The sequence below is a fragment of the Macrobrachium nipponense genome, chromosome 33, assembly GCF_015104395.2.
Source record: "Macrobrachium nipponense isolate FS-2020 chromosome 33, ASM1510439v2, whole genome shotgun sequence".
NCBI classification, from domain to species: Eukaryota; Metazoa; Arthropoda; class Malacostraca; order Decapoda; family Palaemonidae; genus Macrobrachium; species Macrobrachium nipponense.
The window spans coordinates 18398237-18422444 of NC_087219.1; the positions used below are offsets into that span (position 1 = coordinate 18398237).

Genomic DNA, 24208 nt, shown 5'->3' on the forward strand with positions numbered 1-24208 from the left:
AAGTACTAATTGAATAATTTAGGTTCTCACAGGATAATTAATAGAATGATAACTCATAGTTCAATTAACTCAGATATCCCCCGGTATTTTAATAGTCTTAATCAGTAATAGTTAAACACCAATTATATCCTCTCCAAAATATAATAGTTCCCTCCACACAGGACACTTAGTCCCCTCCACTAGATCCGCCCATTGCAGTTTGGAATATCGCACACTGAAACAAATATAACTTTCGCAGAGCAATCCCGGCATTCTCCCTTTTCTCCCAACTGTCTCCCTCGTTCTGCCTAATACATGCCATTAAGAACGGACATAGCTCGTACACGTACACATGAATTCACACTCTTCGGTAACTGGTTGCAGCCAGTTTTCAAAGGCACCTTGGACAAGCTCTCAAGGCACTGATACGCTTAGGTAAGGAACTTTAACATCACACCACCCAAAAAAGAGTCATCAGCATTCTTAAGCTGTTGCCCGAACTCTCAGTCTCCAGGGAAGTTAAAAATGATAAATCTGTACATTCCCCCTTACTAGTTACAGATTAGCTCGGCCACCATCCTGGCTAGCCCCTGCCTAGCCACAGGCCACATAAAACAGCTCAATATAAAAAAAAAAACACATTGGCTGGCTCAAAACACAAAATATAGTAACAACTGCATGTCTCTGACAGCACAAAGTAATGTCTATCACGCTTCATCTCCAAAAACCCACACTAGGGCTATAATAACAATTGGGTGTAGAAACTTTTCTCTCCATCTTGAACTTTCTCACACACTCCCTCTTTGTCTGCAAATGCCTGCACAGACTCATGAAAAATACGCTGTAGGAAGGCAAGACGTTTCCCTGCGGAAGACATCCAACGGCTTCTGTAGACCCAAAAGCCCTGTAGAGCTCTGTAGACTTGTAGAAACTTCTCGTATGTAGGCAAATGACAGCAACATCTCTGCAACGGCTGGTGGGCGTCTTGGTAACGTCGGGGAATGGCGATTATGGTGTGTTTAAGTATGTCAGTCAAGTCATCGGTCAATCAAAAATGAACTAACCCCAGACATACTTCTATCAAATAATGACTTCAAAAATTCCCAAAAGTACTAACTGAACGTCTCCCAATTAACTCCATTTAGTATGACCACTGAACTAATTTCTAAGTTCAACTCGAGAAGGAACTCCAAGGATTGCCAAATCATAAGTCATTATCACAACCCCGCAAAGAAAACATTCAGTTCTCTAACTTAATTCTCCAATAATAATAATAAAAAAAAATCACCAAATCCACACACCAGCACACACACCTCTCCCAAAATTCACAGTAACTACACGGACTTCTGTCATCACGTTCCAAACTCAAATTCTCACAAGAAAAGAAAAAAGAAAAAAGTAATGAGCCCGAGCAAAAAAAAATCACATAATAAGCCCAGACACAAAATTATCACTGAAAAAATGTTCTCTCAAACTCTGATATTTCAACAACCCACAAAATCAGTAAAAACTCTCCAATGTCTAACAGCAAAAACCCTTTACTGCTTGCATAATTAATATCAAAACGCCCATTACACAATTCACAAAGCCCAACAAATTGCTTCTCCCGTCCAAAAAGAAATGCTATTTAAAACTTAAACCCCAATTACATTTCTCATAGTAAAAGAAAAAAAGAAAAAAATAATAATAACAGCAATAATAACACGTGAATTCTCCCCATCACACAATGTATATATATACATAACCCCGCGTTTTCCCCATAATTTCCACATGTATAGTTACGGAATTTTGCCATCGCAACTTTTCCATCTATCGGACACGGCCAGAAAGCAACCCCTTACAAGTGCATTTTCATGAAATGCTACGGTCAACATTTCCAGATATTGTAAAAACTCTGAGCAATCACCACTAGAGGAAAAGAGTCATCAACCGGACTCATCACAGCATTGTCAGCAAAAATCCACCTGCGGACACGTGTGCTCGAACTGCAGCATAAAAATGTCTGTACTCTGTTTTTTTTCCATCTGTCCATCCGCCTGTGGTGTTTGCACATGGTAACACTCCGTCCCGGGCTTTAAATAATATCCTATTTCGAATATAAACAGTGTAATTCGCATACAGTAAATTATTAAAACACTTTTCAGTTGCAAATGTACTCCCAGATTTCCTTTTATTTACCTAAAACTTACACATAGCGTAACAATTTAAAGCCCGGGATGCAGTGTTACCATGCGAAAACACCACAGGCGGATGGACAGATGGAAAAAACAGAGTATAGTCAGGCTCACAACTTCAGAAACTCTTGATTCTCAAAAAAAGGTTCTATACTGACATTATATCAGCACATTTCACAAAATTATCTCCAGGATATGACTAAGGTGCTCAAAAATTGTCTCAAAGACATAACTCTCACATGATACTGCCCAATTATATAAAAAATTATCACCTATTCGGGATAAAAACTACGGTAAACGCACAATTCAGCAATTATATGCCTCCAAAATAACTCACTGGTGAACATAAAAAATCACATCTCCATAGGACCACAATGCAGTAATGCCACTCGCCTCCAATTAGTCACAAAACTAAAAAGAACCACAGAACTCCTCTCTTGGCTCGTAAAAACTCCAGGAATTCAACTCAAAAAAAAATCATAACCACAAAAAAAAGTCTCCCCCAAAGATTAGTGCCATCCACATATATATAAATCACCATATTAATAATAACACCGCTCCAGTGACAAAAATATTTCCTCCATTTAATTAATAAACACACCACACCATATTCCCTCTTATTTCACCGATAACTCCATGTGGAATAAAACAAGCCTCCAAAAAATATTAAATCTCCAAGCAGGATAATCAAAAATGAAACTCCACCTCCAAAAAAATGCACTTAAAGCATCTAGCTGACACACTAAAAAAAATATTGCCCCATGTCTCCTCAAAAAGGTGTCTCCATTTGCAACAAAAAATGGCTGCAAAAATAATTGAACTAAAAATAGCTCTCACCACCATAGGCCTAAACTGTGGAATATCTCCAAAAAAATAAATATCAAATGGCCTTAAATATTATACCTCCAAAATTATATCTCCAATTCTCCAGGAAAATAACTCAATGTTATAGTCAAAAACTATAAACTCTCTGTTTAGCATAACTGCTGAGAAAGGCAAAGAACTCTGCAAATAAAATTGGCCAGGAAATTCTAGAAAAAATCACCAGTGTGCCACAACTCATTATAACAGAACTCCAAATATAAAGTATCTAAGCAAAGACTTCTCCATATGCACTACTGCATAGGCCACTAGAAACTTAGCCAAGTTTCCTATCTCTGGCAAAGTTGTCACAAATACAACAAATGTATTGTGCAAGAAACCCATAACTTCTGGAACACAAATATCCAGAAAAAAAATGCAGTGCCATTTCGTATGCATTAAAAAAAATGCAAAAATTCTCCCATAAATCTCTCTGCAGCATCAAACAGCTGAAATTACAAACACATTCCCGAACAATGACTCTAAGTCACGAACTGAGACATTAAAAAAAATTCACATAAACTACTCGGAGAGAAAAATAAATTCAAATTCACCCATGATTAAAAAAAAAACTTGCGTCAGCTATGGCTAACTTCTAAAAAAGGAAAAAAGAAAAATCAACGGCACTGTTAACTATCCCTGTGACTCACGTAGATGTCAAGCAATTTTCTGCTGAACTCATAAAAAAAAGAAAAACAAAAAATGTGTCATTAGTTCCTCCCATATCCACAAAAAAAAACTTCACCACCCTTGATAGCATTACAACACTAATGTTAGTATATAAAAAAATCACCAGTATTAGTATAAAAAACATCATCAATGTTAATGCTTGCCCATTCACCAAAAATTCGCACAAAATTCAGAAGGTTCACAAAAATTCAGCACAATTCACACATTCAGCAGATTCATCACCCATGAACCACTGACACATTCTCCAAAGGCACAGAAACTCCGTAAATAATTAACCACAACACTTCTCCCATAATTAATTGTAATAATTCTCCATAATATAATCATCTGTAACAATTATAAAATAATCTCCCATGAAATATCTCAAATCTCCTGTGAAATATGTCTCAAGTAAGGGCATATATATTGCCATTCCCCAGTATTTATCACATTGCCACACCAAAATCAACACCATTTCCCCAGTATACACCACCATTGCCACACCAAAAAACAACACCACTCACCACTAGGAATATACAACCCCATTACCACTCCCGGGTATCATCATCATTCAGCACCATTTTTAAAGTAACCTCCCCAACACCAAGCAAATCTCCATTTAAAAAAATAATAATCCCTGTGTCCCCATTATAATTAAACCCTCCAATATTGCGTAAAAACATTCTCCAAAGCATAAGGAAAACTTACACCAAATATATATGCACTTCATTTCCTTTTCTCTTCACTCAAGAGAAAGAAAAAAATCTTTCTGAAAAAAAACCCTATGGGCATGTCACATCATCTCCCCAGTGGATATCAGCTGATGTCCTGGCATTGAAAATTCCTTATCCAAGGCCAGACTCGTCCCCATTGCCCCGACACAAAGAAAAAAAGAAGAAATTCACCCCCACTATAAAAAAAAAAAGAGCTTCACCCTCACGGTCAAGCAATTCCCCCAGAGGCAGACCACTACTCGCCCTCCCCTTGCAATACCCCTCGGTCGCCCCAGCAGAAATTGCGCTGAGCGCGTAAGAACAAGTGGGCGCTCTCTGTCTCCAAGAGGCAAAACCTGCATGTGTGAAAACCATTCATACACACACGAAGGTATTAAAACAAAGACGAACGTGTCTCCTCTAATATGTGCCAATAAAGAAACACATCACTTTCTACTCCTATGGGGAAAAAATGTGGTATTCCAAACCAATCCCATAACTCACAAAATGATTAAAAAAAAACCCAGCCTCAAAAAAAGAACACACCGTAACACTTACCCCTTCACAATGAAAGAAAACCCGGAATCTGTGCAATTACAAACACACTAATACACACACCATTTGAAAGACTCCGCATTACGGGCGAGAAAACACTTAGCAGCACGCGCTCAAAAGATCTCAGTTCTAACTGACTGACTGCCCAACTCCCTTAAGGCATCACGCCCTGGGCAAAATGCTGAGCCTAGTTCAATTCTTCCCTTCCCATTACCACAGTCAACGGACGGATATTTCTCATTCCCTCTCACCTAGTAACCGAAATCTAACAATTTTCCACAACCAGACATTCTGAAAACAGCATTTTATAGCTGATACCAATCTCACAAAAGGCTTTTTCGTTCGACCACCGCTTGCCACCAGTCTAACCAACGGGAGCACCGCCCCGTTGTTCACATAGGTAACGTTAGCCAAGAGCAGAAGGCTTACTGGTAACACCTTGTCTGGTAACACATTCTCCTCTCTCTCTCCCTCAGACCCTGACAATAGCCTCTCTCTCTCTCGCAACCTCCACTCCATTATCTAAGGTCACCAAATCAGTCTCGGAACTACAAAAATAGACATTTATTCAAAGAAAAGTACTAACTGAATAATTCAGGTTCTCACAGGATAATTAATAGAATGATAACCCATAGTTCAATTAACTCAGATAACGCCCGGTATTTTAATAGTCTTAATCAGTAATAGTCAAACACCAATTATATCCTCTCCAAAATATTATAGTTCCCTCCACACAGGACACTTAGTCCCCTCCACTAGATCTGCCCATTGCAGCTTGGAATATCACACACTGAAACAAATTAAACTTTCGCAGAGCTATCCCGGCATTCTGCCTTTTCTCCCCCTAACTGTCTCCCTCGTTCTGCCTAATACATGCCATTAAGAACGGACATAGCTCGTACATGTTCACACGAATTCACACTCTTCGGAAACTGGTTGCAGCCAGTTTTCAAAGGCACCTTGGACAAGCTCTCATGGCACTGATACGCTTAGGTAAGGAACTTTAACATCGCACCACCCAAAAAAAGTCATCAGCATTCTTAAGCTGTTGCCCAAACTCTCAGTCTCCAGGGAAGTTAAAAATGATGAATCTGTACATTCCCCCTTACTAGTTACACACACACACACACACACACACATATATATATATATAATATATAATATATAAAAATATATATATTATATATATATATATATATATATATCTATATATCTATATATATATATATATATATAGAAATATATATATATATATATATATTTATATATATATATATATATATATATAGATATAGATATATATATGTGAGTGTGTGTACAGAGATGTGGGAACCACATTGCTCACCATTGGAATATACAGTCAGACAAGTGGTTGAGTGGTAGTGTAGCGATCGGTTTACTTTTTATAGGTTCGTGGTTACTCCCAGCCTACTACCAAACAACCTACCCAGATCTGAATGGATACCAGCATCGGCAGATGTAAAGGAAAATGGCATGCTGATGCCATTATAGTTTAATGTCACCATTGGATCTGATCATTACTTGGGTGGGTGACATCGAATTGTCACCAGATATGACCATCGCAGCACAGTTAGTTCTTAGTAAGAGGGGTTATACAACTTTCACTTTGGTCTGCAGTTGGAAAGGTGACCACCAATGCTTGCCAGACAGTCAAGCTCCATGTTTTTCTTTATTTTAAGCAGGACGAGTAAAACTACACTTATTCTTTCTTTATTTTATGGCGAAAATTTGAACCAAGAGTTTCAATACCTCAAAGTCGATTACAACAGCAACCTTGAAAATTTCAAGGTCAGATACGATAGCGTTACAATGACCTTGAACTATTCCAAGTCATGTGCAAGAATGGCCTTGGAAGCGACCATCTTTAAATTTGAGTATTCCTTAATTACTTAAGTGAGGTTTTCAAGTATACACAGGGAATTTCTACTGAAATGTATTAAAATACAATTTCGTTTTTTGTATAAATGACTATTTAAGATATAAGGAATAGCAACATAGTACACATGTTTTCCTTCATCATACAAAATAAACTTACTACACTAAGGAGACATAAACATGTACATTATATATATATATATATATATATATATATATATATATATATATATATATATATATATTTATTAAAGGAAAAACACCAAGGGTACATTAATAGCATAATAATTCGGGACTGCTGTTTCCCTCAACTGTCAGTTGAGAGAAACATTCGTTTCCGAAATAGAACGCATACCCTCTTCGGTATTTATATGGGTAACCTTCATTGTTATATATATATATATATATATATATATATATATATATAATATATATATATATATATATATATATATCATCAGCCGTTGCTCGTCCACTGTAGGAAAAAGGCCTCAGACATGACCTTCCACTCTCGTTTGTTTATGGCCGTTCTATGCCAGTTTATGCCCGCAAATGTTATTAGCTCGTCAATCCACACCCCACACACGCAAATATATAATATATATATATATATATATATATATATATATATATATATATATATATATATTCTAATAAAAGGAGCCCATAAAAACACCAAAATGTAGAGAGAAAAGTACTATATTTCAGAGACTGCTGTCTCTCTCTTCAGGTATATGAATGAGAAAAGTTTACAGAAAAGGTGGTATTTATACCAAGAGATTCGTCCACAAGTAAGCAATTTAGGTCACCCCCGCTGACAATCTTCCTTTAATCTTCTTAAGCGTTGGTTGAATGAACACTGCGTCGACGATGTCTGATGTCCAATTCCCTTTTGAGATGTTCATTACCTGCTTCTCTTTTATTAAGGCCGATTCCATCATTTGACTCTTGTACCGGCAGTTGCTGCTATAAATTACACGTGACATATTCCAGTTTATTCTATGGTTATGTTCATTTATATGATTGAAAATAGCCGAGTTCTGTTGTCCATACCTAACTGACCGTTTGTGTTGTATTAATCTCTGGGGAAGTGATTTACCTGTAAATCCGATGTAAGATTGGTCACAGTCCTGGCATGGGATCTCATATACCCCAGAGTCTTTGGGCGATGTCTTTTGTTGGACGTTAATCAGGGATTTGGCTAAGGTATTTGGGTAGGTAAATGCAAAAGGGTTGGATTTCCCAAGGGTGTGAGTTACTCTCTTAATCGTCTCCAGGTGGGGAATTTTTATTTTATTGTTGGGTGTGTCTCTGGTCTTGTCTTTAGGGGGTCGGTAGAAAATTACGTTTGCTTTTTGAATTGCTTTCTCAATTATATGGTCAGGATACTTTAAAGATGAAAGTTGCTTGCGAATTAGTTCAAATTCTTTTTCCAGGAAATCTGGGGAACAAATTCGTAAGGCTCTTAGGAATAGGTTGCTGGCTAGACCTATCTTGATAGTATTGTCATGATAGCTAAAGTAGTGAATATATGAAAGTGAGAACGTTGGTTTTCTGTATATGGTAAATTTGTATTCTGTCGTGTCTCTGATTATTAAAACATCAAGAAAAGGAATTTTGTTGTCTGTTTCCCATTCAACTTTAAATTTGATGCTGTTGAATGGGAAACAGACAACAAAATTCCTTTTCTTGATGTTTTAATAATCAGAGACACGACAGAATACAAATTTACCATATACAGAAAACCAACGTTCTCACTTTCATATATTCACTACTTTAGCTATCATGACAATACTATCAAGATAGGTCTAGCCAGCAACCTATTCCTAAGAGCCTTACGAATTTGTTCCCCAGATTTCCTGGAAAAAGAATTTGAACTAATTCGCAAGCAACTTTCATCTTTAAAGTATCCTGACCATATAATTGAGAAAGCAATTCAAAAAGCAAACGTAATTTTCTACCGACCCCCTAAAGACAAGACCAGAGACACACCCAACAATAAAATAAAAATTCCCCACCTGGAGACGATTAAGAGAGTAACTCACACCCTTGGGAAATCCAACCCTTTTGCATTTACCTACCCAAATACCTTAGCCAAATCCCTGATTAACGTCCAACAAAAGACATCGCCCAAAGACTCTGGGGTATATGAGATCCCATGCCAGGACTGTGACCAATCTTACATCGGATTTACAGGTAAATCACTTCCCCAGAGATTAATACAACACAAACGGTCAGTTAGGTATGGACAACAGAACTCGGCTATTTTCAATCATATAAATGAACATAACCATAGAATAAACTGGAATATGTCACGTGTAATTTATAGCAGCAACTGCCGGTACAAGAGTCAAATGATGGAATCGGCCTTTAATAAAAGAGAAGCAGGTAATGAACATCTCAAAAGGGAATTGGACATCAGACATCGTCGACGCAGTGTTCATTCAACCAACGCTTAAGAAGATTAAAGGAAGATTGTCAGCGGGGTGACCTAAATTGGCTTACTTGTGGACGAATCTCTTGGTATAAATACCACCTTTTCTGTAAACTTTTCTCATTCATATACCTGAAGAGAGAGACAGCAGTCTCTGAAATATAGTACTTTTCTCTCTACATTTTGGTGTTTTTATGGGCTCCTTTTATTAGATGGAATTCTGTTGTTACAGAACACTTTTACCAGTCATATATATATATATATATATATATATATATATATATATATATATATATATATCCCTTGTAAATAGTAGCTCCCAAATGCGGCCCTTCTGGTTTCAACGAGTCTTTGGGATGGAATTGTTTGCATGTCTTCCATCCGTGCAGCAACCCAAAACATTCTTCAAACTAGGAAGTACCTATAATTCACTGCTTAGGAAATCTAACATTGGCTCTTTAGTGTGTGTTAGTTGAATAATAGTTTTGACCTGACATGTCCTGGCTTGAACTGACCTATAAGAAGGACTAGTGACGAAATGGGGAAAGGATTCAACACCATAAGTAACAAATGTGACTCCAATTCGCCTTGTGGCTTTTAGCCCTCGATCTCAGAAAGAAAAGAAATTCTGACAGGTAAAAAAAAAATCGTTAGTTGAAACCCAACGCATTCTTCTTACATTGCAGCAACCGAGGCAGACAAAAATTCGACTTCTGTGAAACGACAAAAGTAGATAAGGTACGAATTTGTTTGTTAAATAAAGACACCTTAGGATATATTTAGTATCGCAATAACCTTCGCTTTATGATAAGACAATACAAACCGTTCTTTGACATGCTAATAAGATCACGAAAGTTTAAATGATCTTAAACTTAGGGATCATAAGCACTATTGCATTCTTCATCAGTCCTAAAGGGCGTCAGTTTGGAGGTGTTCCATTAGGCTAACTACCAGCAGTATCTGTCGACAATAGAAATCAACAAGCAAACTGCTGCCAGCAGAACACTAAGCTATAAAATTAAACTAACCAAAACTCTATCAGCATAAGTTGTAAGCGCCGAGCATTCTGGCAGCAGAATCTGTTGTCAGGAAAATATTATGCAACAAGCAAGCAGCCATAGAGATCTGTTGTCACTAGAAGCATCGAGATAAAACCAATCAACTAAGAAAATTGTCAACAGCACGAGCAGAAAGACAACACCGAAAACAAACGCCTCAATTCGATTACCTTGTGATTAAGCACTTTTTCCCATCAATGTTATTTTTTTTTTTTTTTTTTTTTTTTTTTTTTATCAAAGTTTTAGCTATAACTGAAGGTTTATACAACAATCTATCACTTCTTTAAAATAAAAAGTTACATAATTCCTCGTTCTTTTTAAGGTGGTCGGCCTTGTTCACATAGAAAGTAAATATTTCATTACGGGTAAAATATCTCCGAGTTAGAATTATTATGTCATCATAAGAGCCCTGAAGCTCTACTGAAACAGCCATATTGCTGCTGAAACGGGCACCCCCCCCCCCCCCCAATGGGCACATTGTCTCGAAATCGACCATACTGTCTCAAATAATCTGGATGAAGAACGCTGTGAAATGACAATAAAATGCCTAGGGGAAAGCTTCATTTATGAAAGTAAGAATTTTGGTGGCTAGCACTGACATCTTTGCGTCGTCAGATCTCAAAACAATGACAAAATAAACAACCTCCTTAGAAGGCAGGTTTTTCTGGATCCAAGTGTTACTGGAGAAAACGAGTCTCTTGTCGAGAGAGCAGCTATTTCAGTAGCAACGTCTGGAAGCTTTGTCGGAGAGAAAGAAATATTTCAAATGAACGTTAGGATTCTATGCGTTCGGCGATGACACAATACCCAGAATATTCACAAGGGCGCCCTCACGTAGGGGGCGAAGGGCGGTGGGGACGGCACTTCCCGAATCCGTCCCCATGAAATCGTGGAAAATAATTAATGTAACTTTCTGTATTTTTTTTACATCGCATTTTGCTACACTTAAATTATTGGCATCGCAATTCCACTGCATTTATATATGCATATACGTATATGTATATCAATTCCGAGGTAGAGCGAATTAGTTATTAAAGGACATTTGTAGCTCGAAAAAAATTTATATATATATATATATATATATATATATATATATATATATTATATATATATATATGTGTGTGTAAATAAATTCTTCTGTTAAAACGGGCTGTCTCGACTATGGTTTAAAACTAAGGACTATATTCCGGTGGACTACTATGAGATTCGGGGTCTCTGTAACACGGTTTTTTGGACTTTGCTCCTTGTCAAAGCATCGGATGTAGCTGAAAGTTGACATATGTATATTTTACAACCACACAAATTTTGTCAGCATTGTCAATAACCTAAACCCGATAGTTTTGATTTTTATAGAGTAAAAATGAACTAGCCGACGCCATGGCCAATGATTACGAGCCAAGAGTCGAAAAACATTCATTACGTAAGCAAGGTAAACAAACACCTTCCGACTAAAATGTTGCAACCCGCCCATCCACCAGACAGAAATGTCATCGGCTCTGAAACCCAAAGACTTTATGAATGGCGGAACGATACATAGATGTGGGTGCTAGCGTAGTAATACTACTGTAGCAGTAGTGCCGCGACAGTATAGCAGTAATATACATGAATTAAACGTTTAATCCAACTGCTGGGATCCTTGAGGATCATTTAGCACTTCTTACAACTACTCGAGAAATTAGTTTTTATAGCCAGAAGTTAAATTTTCTAATCCAACAATGGCCATGGTAGCCTTCAGTGTTATCCAGAATTATAACGAGGCGAAAGTGGGTGGAGCCTCATGAAGTCACCATTCTGACGATAATTATTGGTGAAGGTTTAAAGCCAATATACGGTACCGGCTATTTTTTTTCAGTAAATAGGTAGATAGCCAATAAATAAAAGTTGCTTGACATTGGATATAGCAGTTATCAAATCATCTTGTCTACTATGTTTTTGGTAATTACCAACTATTCCTACATCTTGTCAATCTGATTGTGACCTATAAAGTAGACTGTAATTTCTTTGGAAACTTATTTTGGGAGTTAGACTAATAATCGAAGTGTTTTTGTATTTATTAACATATTTTGTTGGTTTGTTCATTATGACAATTATCAGTGGGGAGGTTCCAGAGTTCAGAAAGGTGTACTGCTTTGCTTGTATTTAAATTTGTATGTCATTGTTGCCAGAGGTTTAGCCTTCGTTACGTACAGCCAATCATCCATCGAGAAAGAGGGAAGAAATGATGTCATAAGTTACGTAACGAGTGCGTTCGAAACCTTTTCTCTGAGTAAGTTGGCCCGTCTTCAAAAAAGGTCACTTTTACATTATAAGTACCAAATTTATTCAACCTACGTAGTGCAGAATACACTCAAAATTTATGTGTTGATATAATATGTATTCTGAATAAGCGTTATATTTATGAAATGCATAGATAAAAAGTTATTGCGAAAAAACCGTGTTACAGAGGCCCTGAATCTCATAGTAAGTTCCACCCTTATAAGGGTGGCAGTTAGTCGACCGATAGTCCTTAGCTTTAAACCAGAGTGTTTTAATGGGCCTTTTATACCTGATTTATATATATATATATATATATATATATATATATATATATATATATATATACTATATATATATATATATATATATATATATATATATATATATATATATATATATATATATAGATATATATATATATATATATCTATATATATATATATATATATATATATATATATATATATATATTATATATATATATATATATATATATATATATATATATATATATATATATATATATATATATATAATATTTGCGGCCCAGCCCCTTCCCCACTCCCACAACCCGGCCCTTGGAAAATTTGGATACCCCTGGACAGTGACTAGTGAAACCAGATCATTTGGAAGACGTATCGGGCACACACGCTCTAGCTATTTTTCCGTGACTGTCGTAACCAATCCTTTGCTTTAGGCACCAGCAGAACGCCCCAGAAAATGTGTAAGTAGAATTCTTCCTGCAAAAGTAGACCTATCACGACGCCACCCTTACTTCTTGCAGATTCGCCTCATAGGATATGATCCCATAGGCCTAATACCAAAGGACGGATACCTTGATTTAACATAATTAATATCTGGTATGAAGATAAGTTGTAAATTTTCACTACAAGGTCGATAGTTCTCTAATCTAGGCCAACATCCCTTCAGTTTGGAGGAAGAGTGTTTTGGTATTGAAATAGAATATATATATATATATATATATATTATATATATATATATATATAATATATATATATATATATATATATATATATATATATACCCATATCTGGAGCAAAGGAAAAAGTAGGTACCTTAAAAAGTGAGGGGAGAACGTGTAGGAGAGACCGCATTGTTCCTTATAGCAATCGGACGAGTCCTTGAACATGTGATTTGCTTTAAACAAAAATTGCGAAGTTGATTAGTTCACAAGTAGTCAGAGGACGAACGCTCAAACAAGGCACCTTGTAAAAAGCGAACAGACCCATTTCGTCTGGTACTATCCCCATGAAGGACATATTCACATAATTCAAATTTTAAAAGTTCTTCACATCCACTTTTATCCATAGCGGTTAATGTCTTTTTGCATTGAAGATGAGATTGGCTTTTCTTCTTGATATATTCATTCTGGTAGATCAAGGTAATAACTCCGCGTCGGGTATTTCTTTGGAAATTACAGTTTCCTATAGTACTCGGGTTGCTTATTAAGAATTTACCGTTATTTTTTGGGGGGACGACTGTACTTAACCCCGGGGGCTAGTACTGAATACGGCGAAATACATTTGACGCCCTAATCCCTAGTGGTTGTCGTGTTCGCGGGAACGTTCCTTGCAGTCCTTGCGGAGTTATTGCCTAGAATTATCTTTATTCTTTAATCTTCTTCTACTTCTCTTCATGCACTATCGCGTAGATCAGCTGCTGGATTCGTTATTCCGCCTTCAGCGTCCAATGGGCTTTTCTTGTCGAGGTCCGGGATCGATTGGCCGTTCAGCTGCAGCTCGACAGATTTGACGTCAGTAGCCTGTGGCAATAATAATAATAATAATAATAATAATAATAATAATAATAATAATAATAATAATAATAATAATAATAATAATAATAATAATAATAATAATAATAATAATAATAATAATAAATAACTTAATCTCAAGAGGACTTTTCGGTGCATTATCTATACTTACGTGTTCCTAGTTTATTTTCAGTTTGCCTTTATCCAAAATCATTGCAACCAACAGTCTTGTTCATCTATAATCTTTCACTTTCAAATATTCACAGTAGGCCTAGGCTTAACGACTGAGTATCTGGTTGCCCATCACCTGACTTTCATATGCAAAATGTATTTAATATGACAGCGACAAAACGCAGATCAACCATACCTTAAGATCAGTGGTGGATGTATTCACTTCCGGAATTCCTTTCCTCGCACCTTTTCGTAGATCTTCTTGATGATGTAGATGATAAACAAGGGCACAGGGGTGAACAGGGTGTTTGTGCCTGGAATCACTAAAAGAAGAAACGGAATGTTTACCCCACCTCTTATTATGATGAAAAACTGGTTACTACAAAATATAGTCAGACTAGACCAATAAATCACATCTCTATAGACTCCAGTATTGCTGGCCTATATGATTTCTTCTTAAATAAGGAAAGGAATCTGGGGCTGGTCGGGTTATAGCTGTTTAAGAGAAAATCACTCTTCCTCCCCTCTTACTACTACTACTACCAGTGGTGGCTCGAAAAATTGAATGGTTACTAGCAAAGGGAACCGTTACAAAGTAACATTCTTGCCGTTACTACTACAACTGTTAGATCGTTTGCAATGTTGTTCACCTGCTGCCAAATTAGCTGTTGGTTTTTCAATAGCGACCGTAAGGATGATGATGCTAAGCAGCGTGTTTTGGATCCCGGTCTCGATGCCAACAGCAATGGCGTCCCTCATGGACAGGCAGAACAGCCTGGCCATCAAGGTTCCAACCGTGTATCCGGTGAGAGGCAACAAAAGTCCCGCCATGGCGCTCTGTCAAAGACCGTTGGTGGAAGTGGTTGTTAGATTCTTACAATGACAATACAGTTGGAAAATATTAACTATAATATCAACAAGAATAGTCATAATGATAGTTTGCCTAGTTTTTAATAATTCTGTTGTCAACACTAATAGTTACAATAATTATGATACTAACAAAACACTACTAATAATATAACGCATGATGATGATATAATTGCATGAGTGAAAATAATAATGGTAATGACAATTATAACTAGGGGCATGCGTAACCAGGATAATAGGTTAGGTCAACACAGGTTAGGCCTTTTTTTGAGCTACCTATCCTCTCCCTAACTCAAGATACAGAAAAATTCTCTCTATATTTGCAAATGTTCTTGCAATATAGACATAATACAATACTTATATGATACCCAAAAACATAAATATATGCTCTGCAAATGTTAACAGCACTGGCTATCTCAGGACAGGTCATAAGTCAAAGAAGACAGAAGAAGGAAGAGAATTCCAAACTTGGCAGTAGAGGGAAATAAATCACACAATGAGAAATCTAAGAGGTGAGAGGAGGTAGTCTGACGGAGAGGAGGAGGCAGGATCTTGTCCTTGAGCACAGTGGAGACAGTGACTTTATATTTTCTGACAAATATTTTCCTGTTTATTTGAATCATCTCACCTTCCAGGTCATGATGGAAAACAGGTAGAAGTAGGCGTAGAGACCGAAGGAGAATGTGTAGAGTAATATGATCACACTAAATGGCGACAAAATTTTCTTCGCGTATCTGATTACTCTGAAAATTTTAAAGAAACTTGATAAAATCTGACTTAGGTTAGGCTTAGTTGCTCTATATTAAGAACCTGTGAGAGATATGATCAGCTAATTTGGATTGCAATTAAAATAGACTACTGGTTAAAGAGGATTTTAAGACAAAGGTACAAAATAAGATTAGTTATAATATAGGCTTATGACCAAGATATAAAGGCCATGTTTAATATACAAGGCTATATTTAATATGTAAGGCTATGTTTTAATATAGAATGCAAGTTTATTTAGATATGCCAAGGCATCAGGTACATGACAGTGTTTTAGACTAATAAACTTATAATAATGATTCATCGATTACAAATCAGTCAAAATGATCATAGTATAACACAAAATAAACTGCAAAATTATCTCGAAATAATTACGGCTAGTAATTACGTCTTAACAGAATATAGAATTTTGGCCAAAGGCCGAGCGCTAGAACCTGTGAGGTCATCCAGCGGGTAGATCTAGGGTACCTATCCGCGGCGGCCCAGACTATGGCAGTTGCGGTTTTTCTATGCAGTTTTACCTACTGAACAAGAATTTTAAGTAATATTTATTCGGACGACTGTAATTAACCCCCAGGGGCCAGTACTAAACACGGCGAAATACATTGGCCCCCCAAATCCCTGGTAGATGTCGTATCCGCGGTTACGTTTCTTGTAGGGTAATTCTAAAGAATAGTTCTGCCCGAACTGCAAGGAACGTAACCGCGGATGCGACATCCACTAGGGATTAGGGAGTCCAATGTATTTCGCCGTTTTTAGTACTGGCCCCTGGGGGTTAATTACAGTCGTCCGAATAAATATTACTTTAAATTCTTGTTCAGTAAGTAAAATAACATAGGAAAACGTCAATTGCCATAGTCTAGGCCACCGCGGATTGCGTCTGTAGAAATACCGCGTTACCTATGTAACTGCACCTCTAGAAATATACATGAACACAAAAGAAGCAATTTAAGTGGAAAAGAAGTACTGAAACTAATTAGTGTTAAAGCCTACCTAGGATAAACAATCTGGCAGACGATACCGATGACACACGGGAAAATTAGGCCTACAACAGTCGTGACCAGGTCAGTGAAAGGTATGACAAAGTTGCCGTCTGCCGCTATGGTTGGTCCCACCGTCAGCACCCACAAAGGGACAGTTCCTGTGGACAGGGGAGAATAAAGAAGCCAAGGACAGATAGATAGAGTACACGGAATATTAAGAACCGTGAGACATGACATTTAACATCATAGCGATATATCAGTTTAGTACCACGAAATGCGAAAACAGATAAAAGAATGTACCAAATGCAGCTAAAGTGGAGACAGTTGTCATCATGATAGAAAGGTCCAGAGATCCTCCGAGCAAGTGAGTCCACATGTTAGACTGTCCTCCACCAGGACAACATCCATTTAAAAAGAGTCCTAAGCGTAGGTTGAAATCATCTGGGAAAAGCAGCCAGCCTAAACCATATGCAACCTGTTTAACCAAAGCAAATATAAGTTATCCTGATTATCAAGTTGCTAGTTCTGGTTTTACTCAATTTTACACAACCATTTTATAACTATTATCAACAAGTCCTCACATAATGCTAACAGATATCTTTTCTTCTAATCCTATTGCAATATTTCCTGAGATAAAATAACACCACTGGTCTTCGCATCTTTCTTGCAATATTCAGGACATTTTCCAGTAAATCTGGTCTCGTGTGTCAGATCATTTTTCTACATTATCACACGAAATTTCTTCAACCACCAGAATTCCTATAGTGTACTTTCAACTCTCAAGTGAAGTAGAGTTTGTTTGTTTGTATGGTGTTTTTACGTTGCATGGAACCAGTGGTTATTCAGCAACGGGACCAACGGCTTTACGTGACTTCCGAACCACGTCGAGAGTGAACTTCTATCACCATAAGTACACATCTCTAACCCCTCAGTGTGAAGTAGTGTTTGCCTCGTAAAAGCTAAACGAGGCTTTTCGTAACTATTGAATGAGTCCTCTATCTGTACAGTCCAAGGTGGTGTCTCAGCACACAAAATGTTCCGTTTGGTTTGATGTTTTTCTGAGTATATTTTCTCTCTCTTGTACACAGTCATATATCTGACATGTTTCAAAGAGGGGTAAGCACTACAACAGTTCAAAATGCTTCAACTGCCGTTATTGGTAAAATATTCCAAATTTTTCTTTGTTAAAATCCTTGTACTGAATACTTTTGCAAGCAGTTTCCCACCAGAAATCTGTTTTCATACCTTCCTGGCGTTTTGTATTTTTGTTAGCCACGATGGCCTCTCCAGTTTAACCACGTCCTCACGCCTTTTTGCTACGAGCCTTGATGGTAAATCATTGAACGAACCATTTTTCTTCTTCCTCGTGGGATGCTATTAATCCAAGTCATTGATGTAACAATATGCTGAAAGTAACCATTAAATCTCTAGATAATAAGGCTACATATACTGTACTGAAAGATGGAACATAAGTGTAACTATTATATATGCTAGATTTGCCTAACGCCTTAATAATCCTCGGGAAAATCTTTCCTAACGGTATCGATAGATTTAGTTTCGGTTCGATATCTTGTTAATAAGCACGATAACAAGGAATTTTCCTTGTTGCTACGTAAGTAGTAATGCTTTTGCTGTAATGGTGATCTGTCGTTGACTTACTTAAAAACATTTGCTTATATTTCTCGTGTGTGTGTGTGTGTGTGTGTGTAATTATATCCGTTGTAAAAGATCTCTTCCATAAATATATGTGCATGATTCTTTCTTGTTGCTGTTGTTCTTTATATTGTTCTTTGTTCTAAGTTATCAAAGTTTCTTGTAAAATAATACAGGCAGGAAGCAGTGAACTCATATTGAGACAGAAATAGTACACTTGAAAAAAAGGTGCAAAATCACTACAGTTTTCCTTACAATAACGATGAACTATCCACAAATCTAAGGATATGGAGTAGAAAGTACTCCTATGCATCATTACTGATCACAGTCCTTAGAACTAGGATACAGTCAGTCATTCAAGTGGTGGGACCACGGATCATGTTCAGAAGCCCTACAGAGGGTATACCATTTAGTTAAGAAATTTCAAATGTGGCATTATTTCTATACCACATTAAATGATAAATAATAAAAGTGAATTTTGAACGGACCTTCGAAATATAGTAATTTGTGCATATAGATTTTGAGAGCCATTTACCTAATAATTCTTAAATTTTTTTATTTATTTATTCCTTTTGCATGTAATCATAAGGTATCCTAAAAAAATACATATAAATCTACAAAATATCACCTCTCTCATAAGCTAGACGTCCAATAAATAACGGAAACACAATATATTAAGATATGACAAGTCAGTATTAGTCGCAAGCGATGAAAGTAATTTAGTTATCCCTATCCACTTGTGTAACTTTATTGACAGAAAACGTCAAAGAGAGCCGTCCAAATCGGGGAACTAAATAAAAAAAGGTGACCATAATTCATCTTAAAATATCATTATCATGAATTTGTAACCTCTCGTAGGCGGATCCCTAGATTATTATGGACAAGCAAATAAGTGTCAAAAGATATCAACGCTAATCCCCATGCCATTTAAGCGTTACAAAACCCTTAGAATTAGAATGTCCTCCAGTTAATTGAATTAAATATAGAATTTAGACCAAAGACGCACTGGGACCTATGAGGCCATTCAGCGCTGAAACAGAAGTTTATGGTGAAAATGTTTAAAAGGTGTAACAGGAATGAAAACCTCGCATTTGCACTATGAATCAGTTGGTAGGAGAGGGTGGAAAGTATATGAAAGAAGGTGCAGTAAAAGGAACAAAAGAGGTTGCAGCTAGTGGCCGAAGGCATCGCTTAGTTGTGAGACCTTCGCTACGACAGTATGGAAAGAATGTAATGTAATAACGTGTGTATCTCACACCAACACTTTATGGCGGCGAAAATGCCTCTTGATTCGTGCATAAGCTATTTCAAAACCCCTTCTTTCTTTTGTGATGCCCGCTAAGCTCTAAATAGTGGGATCCTAATCTCCCGTAATGCTCTCCATAAAGGGATTTAAGCGCCTTTTGTAATCGGCAAACTAAAATCTCAGCTGCTGATAATGTTGCCAATGGCTGAAGTCAGCATTACGAAACTACTGACTAAATACTGACTTGTTTATTATATATGTTATAAATTCTCGGGTCGATAAGAAATGTGCATTTTAACTTCATGTACGTAGGTGCTCAGATGAAAGGCTTGGAAAATTATGAATGCTAGACCTATGCTGAAACAAAAAATAACAAAAACTACAACATAATAATAATAACAATAATAATAATAATAATAATAATAATAATAATAATAATAATAATAATAATAATAATAATAATAATAATAATAAACCTACCCAAAATTGCAGCAAATATTACATAATTTCATAAAAGCCCAATGCAGACAACTACGAACAGGGGATCTCACACATCATCTAGAGCAGGTACAGAAAGGCTAGGCTAAGCATGAGATTGCATTTTTCTACAATCCTTTCAATGAAAAAAAAAATAAATAAATAAAAACTTTTGAGTGCTTTACACCTCCTTCTTGCTTATCTGATTAGGCAGGGGAGGGAAATCCTCAAAGGATTTTACAGCTGTTCAAAGAGTTTGAAGAAAAGTGAACGGATTTGGCAGATTCTAAGATATTCACGTTTTCTTCTTGCGTAAGATCAGCAACAGAGAGCAGTAAAATAGAGAACGGAAACACAATTCTTTAAGGTTGAGCTCAATGATTATGGTAACTAAGGTTTTCGTGGTATAAGAGTCAATAGCAGAGGCAGGCCTTAGAAAAAAAAAAGTCCATGGATGCGATCAAGACTTTTCATGAAAAAGGAATAAAAGGATGGTTAATATCTTCTAGTTATAACATTCCTGGACGCTGTGGTACCTAATGCTTAGTTTAAAAAACAAAACAAAAAAAACAAAACAGAGCTTACGGCAAAGAGAAAAGGTTGTCAGTGCATAAGAATAGTTAGTGTCTTTTGGAGCCATTACAACTTAACATATACACGTACGTAGTCTCTGCATGCTTTTATTTTTGGGATGGAAGTAACTAAAATCCAGCAACAGACTGTATAAGGTGTGATAAAGTCCGCAACGGAGAGCTCACACTACATATCATAAACAAGATGAACAGAAGTTAATGCCTTCTATTCAATCAGTGCTTCAGAGGAAAATCCAGTACTGGCCATAGGTTCGTTCTTCACCTAAACTCATCAAGTTATTTACAACATGGTAGAGATGGGTTGCCGTCATGTATTTAGGACGTTTTCTTTTATTATTATTCTTACGAAGTTACGACGTACTCTAAGACTTGCAATGTCAAACTCATTGTAATTCGTAGAAAATCTATTAAATTTCATCTTTCCATTTTCAATGGAACAGCAGAATAGGTCAGAAACGATGCAAGGCTTGTATTTTCCACCTTTTGTAATTTGAAAGTGAACAGGCCCACTAGAGATGTATGGGTTGTGAATTCGTCATATTCAACTGTAATGTCTATATAAATTTTAACCTCCTTCTCAGAGAAAACATTACGAAATTCATCGACTCACCGTGGGCATGACGCCATATTGACAAAAAAGTCCCAGGATGGGTCCTACGGGCTTGAAGACGATCCCTTTGACAATCTGCAGGTCGAGCGTAGCGCCCATGAAGAAGTAGAGGAAGGCTTGGATGACTGCACTGCCGTATCCGAATGCGTCTGTCAAGGCTTGGCCTTTCAGATAGACCTTTTGTTCTCTCGTTACATATCCTATGGACTGCAGAGAAAGAGAAGTTGATGTAATTCTTAATATTACTGTTAATATCTATCAATCATTTAAAAAAACAACAAAGAATATGTAATCCTAAACCGAAAAATGGCAGGAGTGTCGAACAATGTCTTATTCTTAAACGAGGAACTAAGCTTTATAATGCCTAACTATTAAATTTCATGTTTTATTTCTCATTATAATAAACATATAATGTAAAGGACACTACCTATTACGATGTTGGTTCATGATGCATGATTTGAAACGATCTTCTTCTTTATCTAAACTAAAGCAATAAAAGAATATTTAAAATATTTTGTTAGGCCCAAAAACACTTCAAAGTCCAAATTCAAAGGAAATTCATTTTTTCAAAGATCCAAAAGGCATAAATTTGAGAAAACTCTGCTTCACCAAACCTTAATAGCCTAACCTCAGTAAATAATTTGCCCGAAAAAAACCTTGAAAGTCCACTTTAAAATAAAAAAGAATTTGAAAACTTAATTTTTATATGTTAAAAAAAGAAGAACCACTAAACATAACATGCAGAAATTCAGGCATGACAAAGGTATATAAAAAAATATTCGAGAGCCCAAAATTATTATGAAAATAATAATAATAATAATGTAACTCACGTTATTATTTTTGTCAAAGAACTCCATATGGAGTTTATTAAACCCAACGAACAAGGCTGTCATGTTAATTTCACCGTAGTAGGTGACGTCACCGTCAATCAGCATTACGTTAATCTCTTCGGGCGAGTTGGCTGTGTACGGCATTGGCTGACTGTAATACGTCACTTCCGAGTTTTCCTGGAAGTTGATGGAAATACGATGGATCAGTGATGGCATTAGTTCGGATATGTGCCATGACAGTTTACTAAGATATCTGAAATGAAGCGCGCGCGCACACACACATATAATATATACATATACCATAAAAATATGTATATATATATATATCATATATATATATATATATCTATATATATATATATATATATATATATAACTTAACATGCAGGAATACATACAGATTAAAAATAACAAAAATCGGTTTATATATAAAACATAATAAAATACAATATAATAATTCCCATCAACAATAATGTCCTCAAAAGCATAGAATACTCACAGTATTATCGGTGGTGACCTCAACTCGGTCCATTTCTTCAATGGAGTTGGTAAACCAAATTATTCTGAAGGTTTCTTTCTCTACGGCTTCGAAAGCAGATTCCGGTTCAAATACCACCGTTATGTTGCTTTCCGATTCCTGGTCCGATGGTAGGAATTAAGACGAATTGAGATTCGCTCATAAACGTAATTGATTTTATCATTCGTATGTATATAGTACGATAGTGGCAGTGCAAATCAGATTAGACCTATTTTACATTTCCACGCGTCTATTTAAGGTTGGGAGAGAATTTTGTCAAAGATTAGAACTGGTCTACCTACTCTTTTACAAGAACCACAGCCTCCACTGAATCTGAGAAATAAAGGCTTTCATCATACAAAAGAATTTACGATAGATATAAAAGTAAGTTTACTCTTCGTTTACGAGTTTATGTGAATGGATGATTATCATATTTAAAATCTCCTCTTTGTATCTATGGAAATTTTACAGAAAAAAAAAAACGCCACAACTTCGAATGTATTTTAATGGGTATAATAATTGTTCAAAATTTCCTCTTAAAATATTAAATGCAACTACATTTTTGTAATTTCTATAATACGTCAATATATTCATAACTAAAATAAAAATTATTTGTACCACATGCATAGCAAAATTTCCACTGATTGAAAACAGATAGGTACATTTATCTCTGTACACATTTATCTCTATATTCACGATCATTAAAAAAAAAATAAAACATTCTGTAAGCAAAATATAACTAGGAATAAGAATACTCACAGCTGTAGAACTCGATATTAAAACGGAGAAAGATATCAGCGCTGCTAACATGTTTCTAACGGAAGCCATTTTTGAGTCACTTTTATTCATTTCAGTAATGTGTTTCTTTGGAGCTGCGTTGGTAGTCTTGGTATAAGCGTTGCGTTCTTTGTATCCAAACTCGATAGTCACTCAGTTGTCTTAATTATTCGAAATTATATTAGTAGGGACGTGTTTTTCATATTGGCCTAGTTTTCAGTGACTCTGGAAAGCAAAACAAAATGTGAGACTAATACGCATTCATATTCGAAATAGACTGTTGCAGTATAACATTTTGTATTGCATTGTGAGCTGTACCTACAAGGAAGCAAGAATGAGCTATGAATTAA

The 24208-nt window shown here is 36.3% G+C and overlaps 1 protein-coding gene across 2 annotated transcripts in view; it reads right to left on the reverse strand.

Moving 5' to 3' along the window:
• Positions 1–13627: 13627 nt before the first annotated feature.
• LOC135202707 (ileal sodium/bile acid cotransporter-like) overlaps positions 13628–24208 on the reverse strand; it is a 28450-nt gene continuing 17869 nt past the window's right edge. For both annotated transcript variants that reach the window (XM_064232187.1, XM_064232186.1), the window contains exons 2-11: positions 23841–24083; positions 23064–23201; positions 22565–22741; positions 21735–21941; positions 17456–17630; positions 17166–17313; positions 16036–16150; positions 15191–15377; positions 14737–14863; positions 13628–14378 (exon numbers count right to left, since the gene is read on the reverse strand). In XM_064232187.1, coding sequence (XP_064088257.1) covers positions 14760–14863; positions 15191–15377; positions 16036–16150; positions 17166–17313; positions 17456–17630; positions 21735–21941; positions 22565–22741; positions 23064–23201; positions 23841–23930 — 1341 coding nt within the window. In that variant the 5' untranslated portion in view covers positions 23931–24083 and the 3' untranslated portion in view covers positions 13628–14378; positions 14737–14759. The remainder of the gene's footprint in view (positions 14379–14736; positions 14864–15190; positions 15378–16035; positions 16151–17165; positions 17314–17455; positions 17631–21734; positions 21942–22564; positions 22742–23063; positions 23202–23840; positions 24084–24208) is intronic.